The sequence below is a fragment of the Numida meleagris genome, chromosome 1 (genome assembly GCF_002078875.1).
Source record: "Numida meleagris isolate 19003 breed g44 Domestic line chromosome 1, NumMel1.0, whole genome shotgun sequence".
NCBI lineage: Eukaryota > Metazoa > Chordata > Aves > Galliformes > Numididae > Numida > Numida meleagris.
In genome coordinates this window covers 97,444,168-97,458,357 of record NC_034409.1, presented here as the reverse complement: position 1 = coordinate 97,458,357, position 14,190 = coordinate 97,444,168, and the positions used below count along the sequence as shown (strand labels likewise).

Sequence of the window (14,190 nt, the reverse complement as noted above, 5' to 3'; positions counted from 1 at the left end):
AGCTCCCTCAGCCTTTCTTCATAGGAGAGGTGCTCCAGCCCTCTGACTACCTTTGGGGCCCTCCTCTGAACTCTCTCCAACAGCTCTGCATTTTCTTCTGCTGGGGGCTACAGGCCTGGATGCAGTCTTTTCATAAAATATTATGTAACTTCTTTCTTAGGAGCAAGAAGTGTTTAACAGAAACATGTATCTATATCCAAGAATCATCATTTCATTTCCATGTAAAAACCCAGATCACTGACTAATCACCAAGAAGACACTGGTCAAAATAGGTGCCTAAAGAAAGAACTGATAAAGGAGTCTATGGACATTAAGTACCCAACTTCCCTTGCAGTTCTCAAAGTCTGAGCAATAGCAATTACCCAAAAGTATGTTTAAACCATCCTGAAAAAAAGATCCTGAACCACATGGATATGCATTTCCACTAAAACCTTTTCTATTATGGAGCCAAATGCTGAGCATTCACAATTCTGTGTTCATTACAGAGCAATCACATGTGTACCTCTTCTAGGTAAGAGTGGCAGTGTTCTTTCTAATAATACTGTTTCAAGTTCTGACGTATCAATGTAGCTTAAAAATAACAGTCCATGTCACTAAGAACATCAAAAAATTTCATCAACCAAAAATACTTAAATCCTCACAGACGAAACTCAGGTGTAATAAGTAGGCCAAGCCAAGTGACCTGAATTAAATTTTGCCTTTTGAGGAAGGATTTCTTATCAATTCATGAGTATTCAATTCAATACCCAGGAAAATATAATATTTATGACTATCTATCTCAAATGCGATTATGAGCTGAGTGAATTAAAACATCTACATCCTTAGGGGTATGTGAAGCAAACGAGCCTATAGTTTAGAGGCAACTCTTGTTTTGTGATCCAAAAAATGTTTTACTTTATTTAGGATTTCATATATCCAATTACTTTTATATCAAAATACTGTATCACTTAATCTGCTACTGATGCACTGCCATAGTGAAAATTTTAAAAGGCACAGAAATACAAAAGTACAGCAAATGGCAGTCATTAAAGCATAATGTCTATGATTAATACATAGGCTGTTAAATGATTAGTAATAAGATTAGCTTGCATCTTTCCTGCCCAATAGATACTTAAAGTAATTGCATTTTGCAAACTGCATTATCATCACTTCACGTTCCTCATGATGTCATGGGGCAGCAAAGCAGACTCAGCAGTTTCTCCAGAGCTGCTTTAATTCCTTTCTCTGACCATCAATTCTCTGGCAACACCAGATACTCTGACATGGAGGCTGTGAGCACTGCTCACAAAGCATCTCTCTAGCTGCATTAACAACTGCAAACCATTTGTATTACTCCTCTTTAACAACCATCAAATTAGAGATAACAGAATAACACCTAAATATGAATGTCTTGATGCAAATAAGCAGTTGGTGATTTCCTAGAAAAAAAAATAATGCACATACTTTGAAAAAGAAACAGGAAACTTTTAGCTACGGAAGTGGCAATTTCAAAAGGTAGACTCTTCCTTCTGTGCCCTCTTGATGCTGAGGGCTGCAATTTTTGAAATTGTTGTAAGCGCTGCTGCACATTTACCACAGGAATCTTTCTTTAAGCTTGCTTAATCTTAATCTTTCTTTAAGATTCCTTTAATAGGAATCTTTCTGCAAGCTTCAACCAGCACCCAGGTTAAGGAAGGGAACTTTTTTTTAATGTGAGTGATAGGGATTTTTTTTTAAAACATATTTGGAAAACAGAGATTTCCATTTCCTACATATTATGAAGACTGAAGCATAAGTTAACAATTTTTCAGAAACAAGTCTGTTTAGAATGAAGTCTTATAATTTTAAATGTAAGCCTGTTTAAGACCAAAAGATAAGCCAGCTTGGAGTGTGGTGGGCAGCACACACTGTCCAGTAATTCAACAGTACTATTTCTTCCTTTAAAAATGCATATTAATCATTGTATATCCATATGCATGTGGCAGGAGAGGGTGGGGTTCATGTGAGAAACCATGGGTCCTCCTCCCATACTGCAGAACATGTTGATAGAAGCACACAGAGTATCCTCAACTGTTACTGCCTAGTATGGGTCCTCTTTACCTAATGAATACAAATTCAGCTAATATACCTAATAGGAGACAAATTGTTCCTTCTGTAAGTGGCTTTAAATCCTCTCCTGTATTAAATTAACCAAGCATTAGCTAGAAAAATAGAGCGGCACGAGACTGATCACATGCTTTGAATACTGCAGTGTGTATTCTGTCCAAAACCTGAAGTCTTATACACATCCAGAACAGGCAGTATGTGTGTTATATGCACTCCTTTATCAGCTGGACCTCTATTCAGTTTGCTGTGTTTGTCACTTAAGTGCAGAAGATCCAGGTAGAAGATTAAGGGGCAGACTTCCCTCAGCCGCACATGGACTCGTAGACCGAGAATGCTAATGGAGAACGCTAATGCAAAATGCAATCTCATGGATGAGCAATCTTCACTATTCCTTACAATAACAAAGTGCAGTATAGTATTAACATAAATTGTTCAACTAATAGCTTTGCTGTATTGTATGACTACACAATTTACATTATAACAGAGGCGGATGAAATACTTCTGGGTACACCCTAGGCAGGCAAGCTTTTTTTAAACGTTCACAGCACTTCTACTTAGCTATTTTTTTCCTGAAAGATAGTTTCACATTCACACACAGTACATCTGTTGTGCACATGAGCTTGCTTCAAACAAGACGTCACTGGAATGGTCGGTCACTGTACTCCATCAGCAGCCAAGAAGAAAACCGTCTGAAATCAGCAACCTAATGCTGGATACCAAAAGCCCTGCAACAAACTTTCCTTGACATGTTGCCATTGCAGCCTCTGTGACACCTCATATAGAAATAACTTGCACTGTTCTGCGATCGGTTTATGAAGACACATTTTTACCTGCACATAAGGAGATTTGCACACCACTCATTAACAAGTGCAATCAAGTGTCTAAATCTTTGCTTCAAGATAGACGTACAGATTTGCTTGTGCACCCAGCATGCCTCTAGGAGCCTGTTAGCTCCAAGCTTAGCTTTAGCTTGAAGGATCTGACCCAAAGCCCAGTTAAAAACAGCCTCTTCATTACACTTTGCAGCTTCTCAGCATGTGTACCTGTGTGCTGGAAATGCACAATGGGATGCTACAGCTTTTAACTCAGCCTAATCTCACTCTCTTTGGATACATATTTCTGAAGTACTGTCTTCTCTCTTGTGAGAACTCCAGATGCACCCACACAGAACAAAACTGCTTGTGTTGTGTTCTTAATAGTTTGCTTCTTCCTCCCACCTGTGTTATAAAGAGAAGAAACATTCCTGCGTGGCCACAAACATCTCAAGGCACTGCTGTTTCTCAGAGACACTGCAGTGAGCCCGTGCTCTTTTGTCCCGCGGACTGAACAGAGTTGAGTTACGCAGGCACTCAATCAGATCAAAAAATCTGTCAGCACAAGAAAGCCCCGTGGTGTCAGGAACTGCCTTGCGGCTACCGCAGAAGTTTGGCAGCGGAACTTTCTGTCTCCCAAGACCCGCAATCAGAGCCGCCCCGAGTTCTGCTGTGCACAGCCTCCCTCGGACGGCGGGTGCTCGCCAACTCCAACGCCGCGGTGAGAGCGCCCGCAGATGCACTTAGACGTGCGCCAAGTCGCTGCGGAGCGCCGGCACAGCGGCCCCGGCCCGCGGGATTACTTCTCGAATGCTTTGCCCCCACCTCTCCCCTCCGTCGGTTCCCACTCCCTCCAGTCCCCCGCACTCCCGGCTCCCCCCGTTCCTGCTACTCACCGCTGAGGACGCGCCCGCCGAGCGCTCCGCTCCCGCACAGCGCGGCTGCCACCAGCACCGCGGCCAGCCCCAGCCCCAGCCCCAACCCCATGGCGGCGGCTCCGCGCCGAGAGGCCCCGCTCAGGGCAGCCCGAGCCCCGCGCACATGCCGCGGAAGAGCCGCCCGCTCGCTCCTCGCTCCGCAACGCTGCCCGCCGCCGCCTCCCCGCCGCTATATACCTTTACAGGCGGGGGCCGGGCCGGGCGGGCGGCCAGCACCGCCCCCGCCACCCCCCGCTGCCCCCCGGCCCCGAGAGCCGCACGGTGCCAGCGCGGGGCCGCCCCGCACGCGTGTCGCTCTCCGGTCGTGCGCGGGTGCTGCGCCGTCGGGGCGCTCGGAGCGGGTGTCCGAGTTGAGGGCGAGACCCTGACCCGAGCGCGTTCTGCAGCTCTTCGGGACTTTGTAGGTCTTCTGATCTGCGTCTCCCCTGATAAGGGGAAGATTCCAACTTAAATATATATGTACATCTACATGTACACAGGTGCATAAGCTGGAGAGTCCCCTTTCCTCACTGCTTGAGAGTATACTGGCATCAAATTTACGTTACCGTCATACTTAAAGCACGCCGCGGTAACTCTTTGGACCTGTACACAGGACCACTTCAAGGGCCTCCAGAGCCATGTTGTCAAGGGCTTTTTTCTGTAAATATATATCTGTAGATTCTAAAGACAGATACTCTTTCCAGGCACCAATCTTTTACTTGGGTTCCTGTGAATGGCTTAGATAGATTACTATCAAGTTTAATGGACATCTTGCATGCAAATTATTTGACGGTTTGCCAGTCAACTTAATCTTTCTCAGAATTCAGCTACAGACCATAGATATGTGTCATATTTGTAAGTTATTTTCCCTCTGGATGTTTATAGCCAGATTGTGAAGTCAATACATCTCAGATTACTATGGATTTTAAAATACTTGATGGATTTCCTAGTTGCTCTAAAGCTACCTGAGATCAGTTTTCTACTGAAAAACCCACATGAAGTGTATAAACTGTAATGGAAAATTATTTCCAGCTCTGCTGTGTTTTGCTACCAACTTTTTCTATTTCTTAATAAGAGAGTAATTTATTTGACTGATGAAATTTGTTTCTCCACAGGATTTTAGGGTTCCAAGCCAATAACTATCATTTTCTAAATCTATAAGTACATTGAGCAATAATCGCAAAATGGTCATACTGAACAGTATGTACTGGAATAAAGTTACTTAAGATGAGAAATAGTGTAGCCAGCAGAACCAGGGAGCTGATTGGACCCCTGTCCTCAGCTCTGGCGACGCTGCACCTCAAGTACTGTGTTCAGTTTTGGGCTCCTCATTAAAGAAAGACACTGAGGCCCTAGAGCATGTTCAGAGAAGGGCAACAAAGCTGAGGAAGTGTCTAGAGCACAAGACTTAAGAGAAGGGGGTCAGAGAACTGAGATTGTTCAGTCTGGAGAAGAGGAGCCTCAGAGGAGACCTTGTAGCTCTCTACAACTGCCTGAAAGGAGGCTGTGGTGTTGGCCTCTTCTCCCAGGTAACAACGATAGGACAAGAGGGAATGGACTCAAGTTGCACCAGAGGCAGTTCATGTTGAATATTGGGAAAATTTCTTGTTAATATTTCTTCTCAGAAAGAGTGATGAGGCACAGGAACAGGCTTCCCAGGGAAGGGAAGTGTTGGAATCACCGTCCCTGGAGGTTTTCAAGAAATGTGTAGATGTGGTACTGAGGGACATGGGTAGTAAGCACGGTAGGAATGGGTTGGTGGTTGGACTAGGTGATCTTAGAGGTCTTTTCTAACCTTAATGATTCTATGATATCCCTGGTATCTGAGATTCAGCTGTTTCCTCATGTAAGGCTGATGGTATGAAGAAAGAGAAGATCATGTCCAAAAAACTGTAATGAATACAATTTGTATTTGGGGGTGGAGGTAGGGAGGAAAAGTATGGTATCACAGGCTTTTAGCCTCAAATGTTTGTAGCTTACTCCAGTGTTGCAGATCAGAGGGAGTTCAAGTTTTACTGAATTTGAATCCCAAGTGATATCCATCCAAAAGAAGTGGGAAAATAAGAAACATGTTAAAAGTTTTCGAAAGTGCAAAGTCTCTTTACTGTGTCAGAAATGACATTTGGGTAGTAAGAAATGAATTCTTCACCCATATTGGTGGGAATCTTATATTGAATACCTGCCATAGGCAGTGGAAATATCTTCCTCCTTTTCCCTAGGCCTTTTCAAAAATGTGTTTAATGATCATTTCCTAAAGCAAGGCTGAAATGAAATATATTTGCACAGCTAAAGCAACTCTCCAGGCACACACACCACCATCTCTTTTCCACTGGAATTAAGAGCATGCATAAAACAAATTCTGCCTTTAGTATACTATGCAGCATTTTTTTCGACTTGCTTTACGTGGGTTTACTAGCCAAGCTGCAGTGACAATTCCTGGCATTCTACTGATCTTTGCTGCATTTTTCATTGTATGGATCTCCTGGAAAAAAAAAAAAAAATACAGCAAATAAGGATATGGACAGTTGCGTTGTGAAACTGCATTTTACTGGATTTTGTCTGTGGAAACTTTCCAGGCTCTTCATCTTACCTGCTGCCACTTGCTCCTTTCTCTCTTGCAGAAGGAGATCACCGAGCGCTGTGATACTATGCAGAGGAGTTCTTACCAGTACCAATTCACACCAGCTGAGGAGGTACCTACTGATCTGCCTTCCTCTCCCTACCTCTTTCTTAGTTGAAGTATATTTCTTTTCTCAGGAGAGGATAATTCAGCTTTCATTTTAAAATAATTGATTCCCAGACCTGGCAACTGCATAATTTGTAGTTATAAATCTGGGCCTTTTAAATGAAGAAAAGAGGAACAACTGGTTGCTCACTGTTGGGACTGGGTTTATGGTCTTTCATCCTTAGTATATGTCTCATCTCAGAATTGTGCACAACTGTAAGATGGTCAAGTGAGTGACCAGCCTAGAATTTTAACAAGTTGTGATTATTGTATTGCAACATGCAAAAAAAAAACCCAACAAAGTGTATTTCAAGGGTCTGGTATCCAGGACATATATAACTCTAGTTCATTAGAAGTTAGGGTAAAGTTTATAATGATTCTTGCTACATCCTAGTATCTTTTCATCCATGAAACACCTCTTTGACAGGTAGACTGTTTTTTGTCAAGGGTCACTATTTTGCTGTATTGCAAGGTTTTATTTCCTAATCTAGGGAAAATAGGAAAGAGGATAGCTTAGCTGAAGATAAAGCTTTCAAAATATTACTATCTTTGAATCAGAGGTAGGCATCTTTCTGAAGTAAATTTTACTCTAAGATAATTTAGACTAAAAGTACAGATAAAGAGTCTGAGACAAACTAGACTAAAGATAAATAAACGTCTTATCACAGAAGAAGATGGGTAAGCTTGTGTGCTTTCATTCCACAAACTGGTTACATCATTGGGTAGCAGTGGTATTCATCCTATGAATTTGTGAATAAATACAATCTTTACATGATGGTGTTTTTGCTACTTTTTCAATACTTTAAGGAACAGATTTAGCCAATCTTTAAAAAAGTGTACTATTTAGTAGCACTAATCAATTTTTAAACAAGCGTAGAAGGGGGAAAAAAGGAAGACGTATTGGAATAGTTATCCTTTGAGGTGGCTTATGAGTTCCTCTATTTCATCATTAACCAAAATGGTAGTGCTCTATATTTCATTTTCTCCAAGTACTGTTTAGAATATGAGTTACAGCTATATACTCTGTTCATTTCTCATCAGTGATTATTTCCATTTTCTTTCTCATTTTCCCACTCATATCTAAAATTTTTCTGTCATTTGCTCATGACCGCAGATGATGCAGTTTCTAAAGATGCCTGGTGTACAATTGTAAGAAGGACGAGAAAAGAGTTGTACAATAGCTTGCATACAGATAATTTATTAAATAACATTGCTAGAGCTCTATAATTTCATATCCCATTGGCTTCCAAAAACAGTTTAAGCTACTTAGCTTCTCCTGCCAATTTTCTTGGTTCTGCAATAGCAGAACCAAGAATGTTTAAGGCTTTTTTTTTTTTTTTAGTATTGTTATTCTTTAGTTATGGAAAAGTATTCAGTACATGTCCTAAAAACATTTGAAAAGTTAAGTAAGATGTATCAGAGGAAGGAAGGGATTCGAGAAATTTTAAGTTTTGTTCATCTCCCTTCAGTAGTATGGGAGGTACCATCCTGCCTTGAAGTTGATCAGAGACAAAAGAAAAAGAGGAGCAGAAAAGGGGAGAAGAAAGAAAATGTACGTCATTTGCATTTCATGTGTCTAAAAGTATATATCTACCTTTCACAATGCAGTGACACTTGGAAATTTCTGAATACCTGTGAACAGCACTTTGCACAGCTGGGGACAGCAAGGAGCTGGGGCTATGGTACTCTGTGCCCAGTTCGAGGGGCACTGTTCCCACATTAACCTATCCAGCTCTGAAGCCAGCTAATTTGGTGCTAACTCAGGTATTTCTGCATAGTGCTGCACTGCACTGTGTAAAATACCATTGTGGTTCTACATGCAATGCAGCACAACTGACAGTTACACCAAGCTCTGCCAAGGAGGACCAAAGTAATTTAATTTCCTTCAATTATAATCCATTTAGATATAATGTATAGCAGAAAAATAAAAAAAACCTTTTAGATAAACAGGCTCTCTTAAAGGCCACAGGATATTTTTTATGTACTAGCACAAAACTTGCTAGTTCACAGAATTTTTAAGCATTCTTAAACTGTGGTATTTTGTATCTACTAAAGTAATGCACTTTTTTCCTCCTTAAAATTCCATTAAAGCTAATTCTTCAGCAAAATCTTCATTGCTACTGTCATAATGTATTAATATTTCTTGGTTTTAGATCAGAATAATCAGTAGAATGAAAATTAATTGAGACCGATTTTCAAATCAGATGCAAAATACTAACTCTGAGAAGCGTTTCTGTCCTAGACTGAGAGTATGTTCTGTTTTCAACACCAACATGAGCATTTTGACAACTCTTGAGTTTTGTTTTTAAAATGTGTTTAAGGCAAGGAGGTAATTGCATAGTGTTGTTAGAAAATTTGTCTTTGTGGATAAAAATAGTGATTCCTCAGAGTTCACAGCTGAGTCAAATTTCTAGCCACTGATTTCTCTGTCCTCTGGGACAAGGAAGAAGCAAGTGCACAGCAAGTACCCAGCTTCAGAGTCCCAGTGGCCTCACCTAGAGGAGATTGTTACATGTCCTTGTTTGAACACAAGCTTCTCTATTTCTTTACTTGATTTGTCTGAATGAGCACTTAAATCCTAATTACTGATGTTCATCAAGTGTCATGCGGCAAATTGGGACAGTAGAAGCATTGAGGTTAATGTTGTTATTTCTCTGTGTTACTCTGTTTTCCTTGTGTTATTAGAGACAAAGACAGGACCTCATTTGGATACTCAGGTTCATATGCATTACAGATACCAGCGCTATTTATATAAGGCATGCCCAGCATGAAAGGTGCACTGCGCATTTCCTTTTTGTTGTGACCTTTGTGGCTATCCAGTCATATCTTTTGCTCATGTATTTTATCTAAATCTTTGCCATTTGGAATTTTCTACATACTTTCTGGGCAGCAAGTAAGTTCAGGAAAGTCACAGGATTCACTCTTCAAATTTCCTTGGTTTTACTGCTTACTCCTAAATCCGATTATAAGAACAACTGCGCAGGACAGGCTTGCTAGGAGTGTCCATCAAACATCTTTTTGAATCAGTGATTAGATGAGAGGGAAGACAGATTTTATCTTGGACATCTTCAACCATAGTTTTATTTTCCCCTAACAATTTTATCTGTTTCTTAAAGGATGAGTACTAGGCCAGCACACTCATGCTCTCTTTCTCAATTCCAGCATTTGCTCACCAATAACGGTTGATGACTGTTATGGCTGTTCAGCAATATAGATTGCCTGAGAAGTCTCCAGATCCTTATTTTACTGGTGAAACCTGAGCTGCGAGTTGTGCTTTGCTGTATCTTCTTACTGGTGGGGGTACTTATACCTCACAGCTGAAACACATTTTCTGGACTGTCAGAGGAAAAGTGAGTACTGCAAATTAGTTTTGATGATATAGAGATGTTGCCTTTTAAGTACTTTCTTGCAACCTATTTCTCAGTTTTTCTCAGTTTTATCAATGTTTATTCTGTTCCTCTGCTCCTTATCCTGTTACCCTAATGCAGTAATTTGGAGACGTTACTGCAAGTCTGTGTCAGTCTCACTCTGACACCACCTGTTCTTTGAGTATTGTTTCTTTGAATCAACTGATACCAAGGCCTGCAGTTTATACTCCTCCTGATAAATCTGAATTAAGCTCCATATGCCCTGTAATGCTGTGAAAGGAATTCTTAGTGCTGATCTCCTAATAGCAATGATATGACTATGCGCAGAACACTCTTTGTTCCCTGTCACACCTTTCTTTTTCATACCAATTCACCAACAAGCCTATTTTCCCTTTTGGGATCTGCTGCTTCCTAATCCTGAGTCCTGGGTTCTGACATGTTAGTAGAAGAAATGAGAGCATTCAGGCAGCAGTGAGTAGTAGGGATGTCTTCTCTGTTCCCTTCTCTGGGAGGGACTTAGTTTTTCTTCAGCAGAACAAGGAGTCTTGCCCATCACTCAGTGTCTGGTTTTGTTCATGTCTCAGCTTTTTAACGACCCATGTAACTCTAATGCATTTGAGTAGAAGGAAAGAAAGAAATCTTTGTTTCACAGCCTTTTTCTGCTCCTTAATTTGTTCTGAGCAAGTTGCACAATTTGTTACCAAGAACTCTTAAAAAAATTGTAGTGCTGTATTATGAAGTTTGTTGTGCACCTTCTTCTGTCTCTTCCAAGCAGAAGAATAAAAAGGCAATGTTGATCGTGGCAATTTATAATCTCAAATCAATCTCATAAAGGTATGTGTTTCAGTCTGTTCCTCCTAGCTTGGACGGATCAGTCACATCTCTTACTCAGCCTACCTAATGTGTTTGCCTTTGATATAGAGAAAGTGAAAGACGAGACCTTGCATGCTGCATTAAAGCAGACCAAAATATGGTCAAAGTCAGGCTGAATACACTCACTGTGAAAGACATGGCTGTGCATGCAGAGATGATTTCTTACATCTCTGCTGGTTGAACTTTGTGAACTGTACGTTAATGGAGTGTCATGACCAAATAAAGCAGGAATGCATGAGCAAAGGAAAAGAGACATCAGAAACACAGATGAGCATAAATTGTCTTCAGTTGCTCCAGATGCTATTGCATTTGGCTGTCAGCAAATGACATTTCAAGCTTTTCTTGCTTCGTTTCTCATCCAAACACTCTCACTAGTGATAACAATATTACTTGGAAAAACATCAAAATAAAAATCTTGTTCCTGAGACAAAAATGCATTCCTTCTTTAATGGTCAATCCAAAGTTCCTTAGAAGAAGACTCACACAGGAAGGTTACCTTACAATGGAATTATGTTTGTTAGTATTTCTCAATCTTGCTTGCACTTCCAGGCTGGCAAGGCCTATCTGTTTAAGACACAAATTGAAGTAAGAAGTTGCTTAATCTCTAACCTACAATTTCTTGTTGGTCTCTCAAAGGCTGATAGCTTGAAATACTGCATTGCCTCCCAGCTCACAACAACCTCATGTGCAGTCAACTGACTCGATCTTCTGTCACTTGAGTCCATGTGTCCACTAATAAACAACTCTGCTTATGCCCAGGAAGGGATAATCTTGATGATACTCTGTGTACTTTGTGGTGCACTTGATGATACTCAGTGTAGTTTCTCTGGCCCAGCCTTGAGTAGAGACAGGCTGAGATCTCTAGTAGCCTACTCTGTAGTCTAATAGCAGACAAAAGCCCCAGAAAACTGAAGGATAATGATTATGGACTTCACATCTAACGATTCAGATCTTTACTTCCACTCTATGAGAAATCTCCCATCATCTGGGTTCTCAGGCTTCAGTACTGAGGATTAACAGTTACGTGCTGCTACCCTTGTTCCCTGTCTTCTCCTTCATTCACCCCTACTCCTCTCACGTTTCCTGCACGATTGTCTTTCACTGCCCTGACTTTGTTCCAGCCAGAAGTACTACAAGGAAGGACTCTTCCACGCTGCCCCTTGCTGGAAGTAGAAAGGGTGGTGGCAGGCGCTGTGCTCATAACATCTTACCAGTTCAGCTGCTGGCAATTGGAGCCCAGAGCAGCTGGACTGAAGCTTTTCTGTCTGAGCAGACAGCATGTCAGACTTGTATAACTTTGTGCTTTTTGTGGATAGATACAGTTTACAATTAAAATGTTTCTGTAGTGAGGGTGGGTTGCTTGTATAAGTACAACTTGAGAAAGGGGAAAGGATGTGGAAGGAGAAACACTTGGAGTTCAGCTGGCAGTTAGCCACAAACAAAGCAAAACCTGCAAAAGTACAGACTTGTTACTTCAAGCACACCTAACCTTTGGCACTCTGATTAAGCAAAATGCTTGGTATTTGCACAGCATGATGGCCACCTTTAATTTGTATCTTACATTTATGTACCTATGATGTTCCCTGCCTTATTTACTGTCTCTTTAGCATTTCATTTGAAATACGAGATATTGTGGTTCACTGATGTCATCTAATTCTCTTACTAGAATCAAATAAGTTGTGATGCTAAAGGTCTGAAAGAGGCTAAGCCTACTGTCATATTACTATTGTAACCTAACATGAGACACTAAAACAGTGATGTACCTGGATTTGTTCTCTTGAACAAATAGGTGGTAGTGCTTTCCAGACAAAATGTCTGTTAAGGCTACCTAAATCTTGGAGGATTACTTCTCTAATAAGAGGTAGCATGGTCATAGATCTCTCTTCAATTTGGAGAACTCCCATGGCCTCATAACTTTCCGTAATTCAGATGGTGGCAATAGGGTGTCAGAGACTCCTCAGTTTCATTACTCTAATTCCTGGAGAGCTGGGATTAATTCAGTTGCAGTTGTCAAGTGTTTTGCTAATTAGACTCTGCAGCTATAAGGTGGCTGATTCAGCAGGAAGCAGAATTCATTTTCTTCAAGACACACTGGTATTTCTTTTCCCTAGCTAAGCTATCCTGTGATCCTCCCTACGCTGCAGAAGCAGGAATGCCAGATTTAACTACAGTTCTTGCATTCCCAATGAGATCTAATCGATACTGGGGATGCCAGGAACTCTGAAGGTTTGGCTCTAATGCTTCTGTCCAAAACTGAGCTTTTGCAAGTAGTACCATCTGATCAGGCAGCTTACTCTAAATAGGTTTGTTTTCCCCCTCCTTTCTTTTCTGCAAATTCTTGCAGTGAACCATTTAAATAAATAAATAAATAAAGACAATAAAAAACAATCCACCCAATACACCCTGCAGCAAGTTATTTAACACATAACATATATGGAATACAAAATCATCCTCTAGAAAGTCTAATCGGTAGGTTTTGTTTAATCTTTAAGGAAAAGAATGGATAATCTCATTAGGCTGTGTTATTGATTTAAAGTCTCAATTGTATTAGGAGCGGAAGGTTTTGTTCAAGAGATCTGCTAATATCACCAGCACAAAAATAAATCCAGAAACGTAAGTAATGAGAATTCCTGTATGAGAAAATTGATTAGGAAAAGATTAAAGGAACTTTCTACAGCTTTATAGAGGATACGATTCTGTTCCTAGAGAACATTTGGCAAAGGTTGCTTTTATTGCAAGAGGGTATAACATCCAGGATACCACAAGGGAAAAAAAAAAAAAAAAAAGGACTAAAATAAAGCAAAAACAAATACTGGCATAGCAAGAATGCCAGCTACACTTGCTACACTGAAAGATGTATGTAGTAAGATTATGTGATACATTATCTGACTTAAAGTACATGGAATACCTTAAGGATATCTGCTCGTTAATATGATTCTTGTCAAACTCTTTGTTGCACAAGCTGACCCGTGGCTACACGGGTTTCCAAACATGGAATGCCTTCAGGTAACTAGGATTGAATGCCAAATGACAGAATGTGTCCATGAATGGATGGGATGGAAAATATTTCATTTTCTCCTCAAGAGAACTCACTGTGGAAAACTGATTTGAAAGTTTATTGTTCCTCTGAATTCATCTGGTTGTTCTTCCACATGCAGTGTAAACTCTTACCATTTAATTTTATAGACAGCCTGTAGAACAACTCAAATATTAAGGAATGTATGTAATGAAACTGCAGAGTAGGTGTCACTGACAAAGCTGCCACCATGTGGATAGGCCATGGTGCAAGATACTTAAGGACTTCTCTTATCATTTGGCAATCATCTTGTCAAATAAAGACCACTTCCTCGGTCTCTGAATGCGTTTGGATTCTCTTTCCCACAATCCTGCTAACAAGCACATGGGTAGGG

The 14,190-nt window shown here is 40.7% G+C and overlaps 1 protein-coding gene across 3 annotated transcripts in view; it reads right to left on the bottom strand.

Annotated features, from left to right (window-relative positions):
• The window catches only part of CHODL (chondrolectin), a 31,514-nt gene extending 27,553 nt beyond the window's left edge, over window positions 1–3,961 (bottom strand). For all 3 annotated transcript variants that reach the window (XM_021384843.1, XM_021384845.1, XM_021384844.1), the window contains exon 1: window positions 3,794–3,961. In XM_021384843.1, the coding sequence (XP_021240518.1) occupies window positions 3,794–3,884 (91 nt within the window). In that variant the 5' untranslated portion in view covers window positions 3,885–3,961. The remainder of the gene's footprint in view (window positions 1–3,793) is intronic.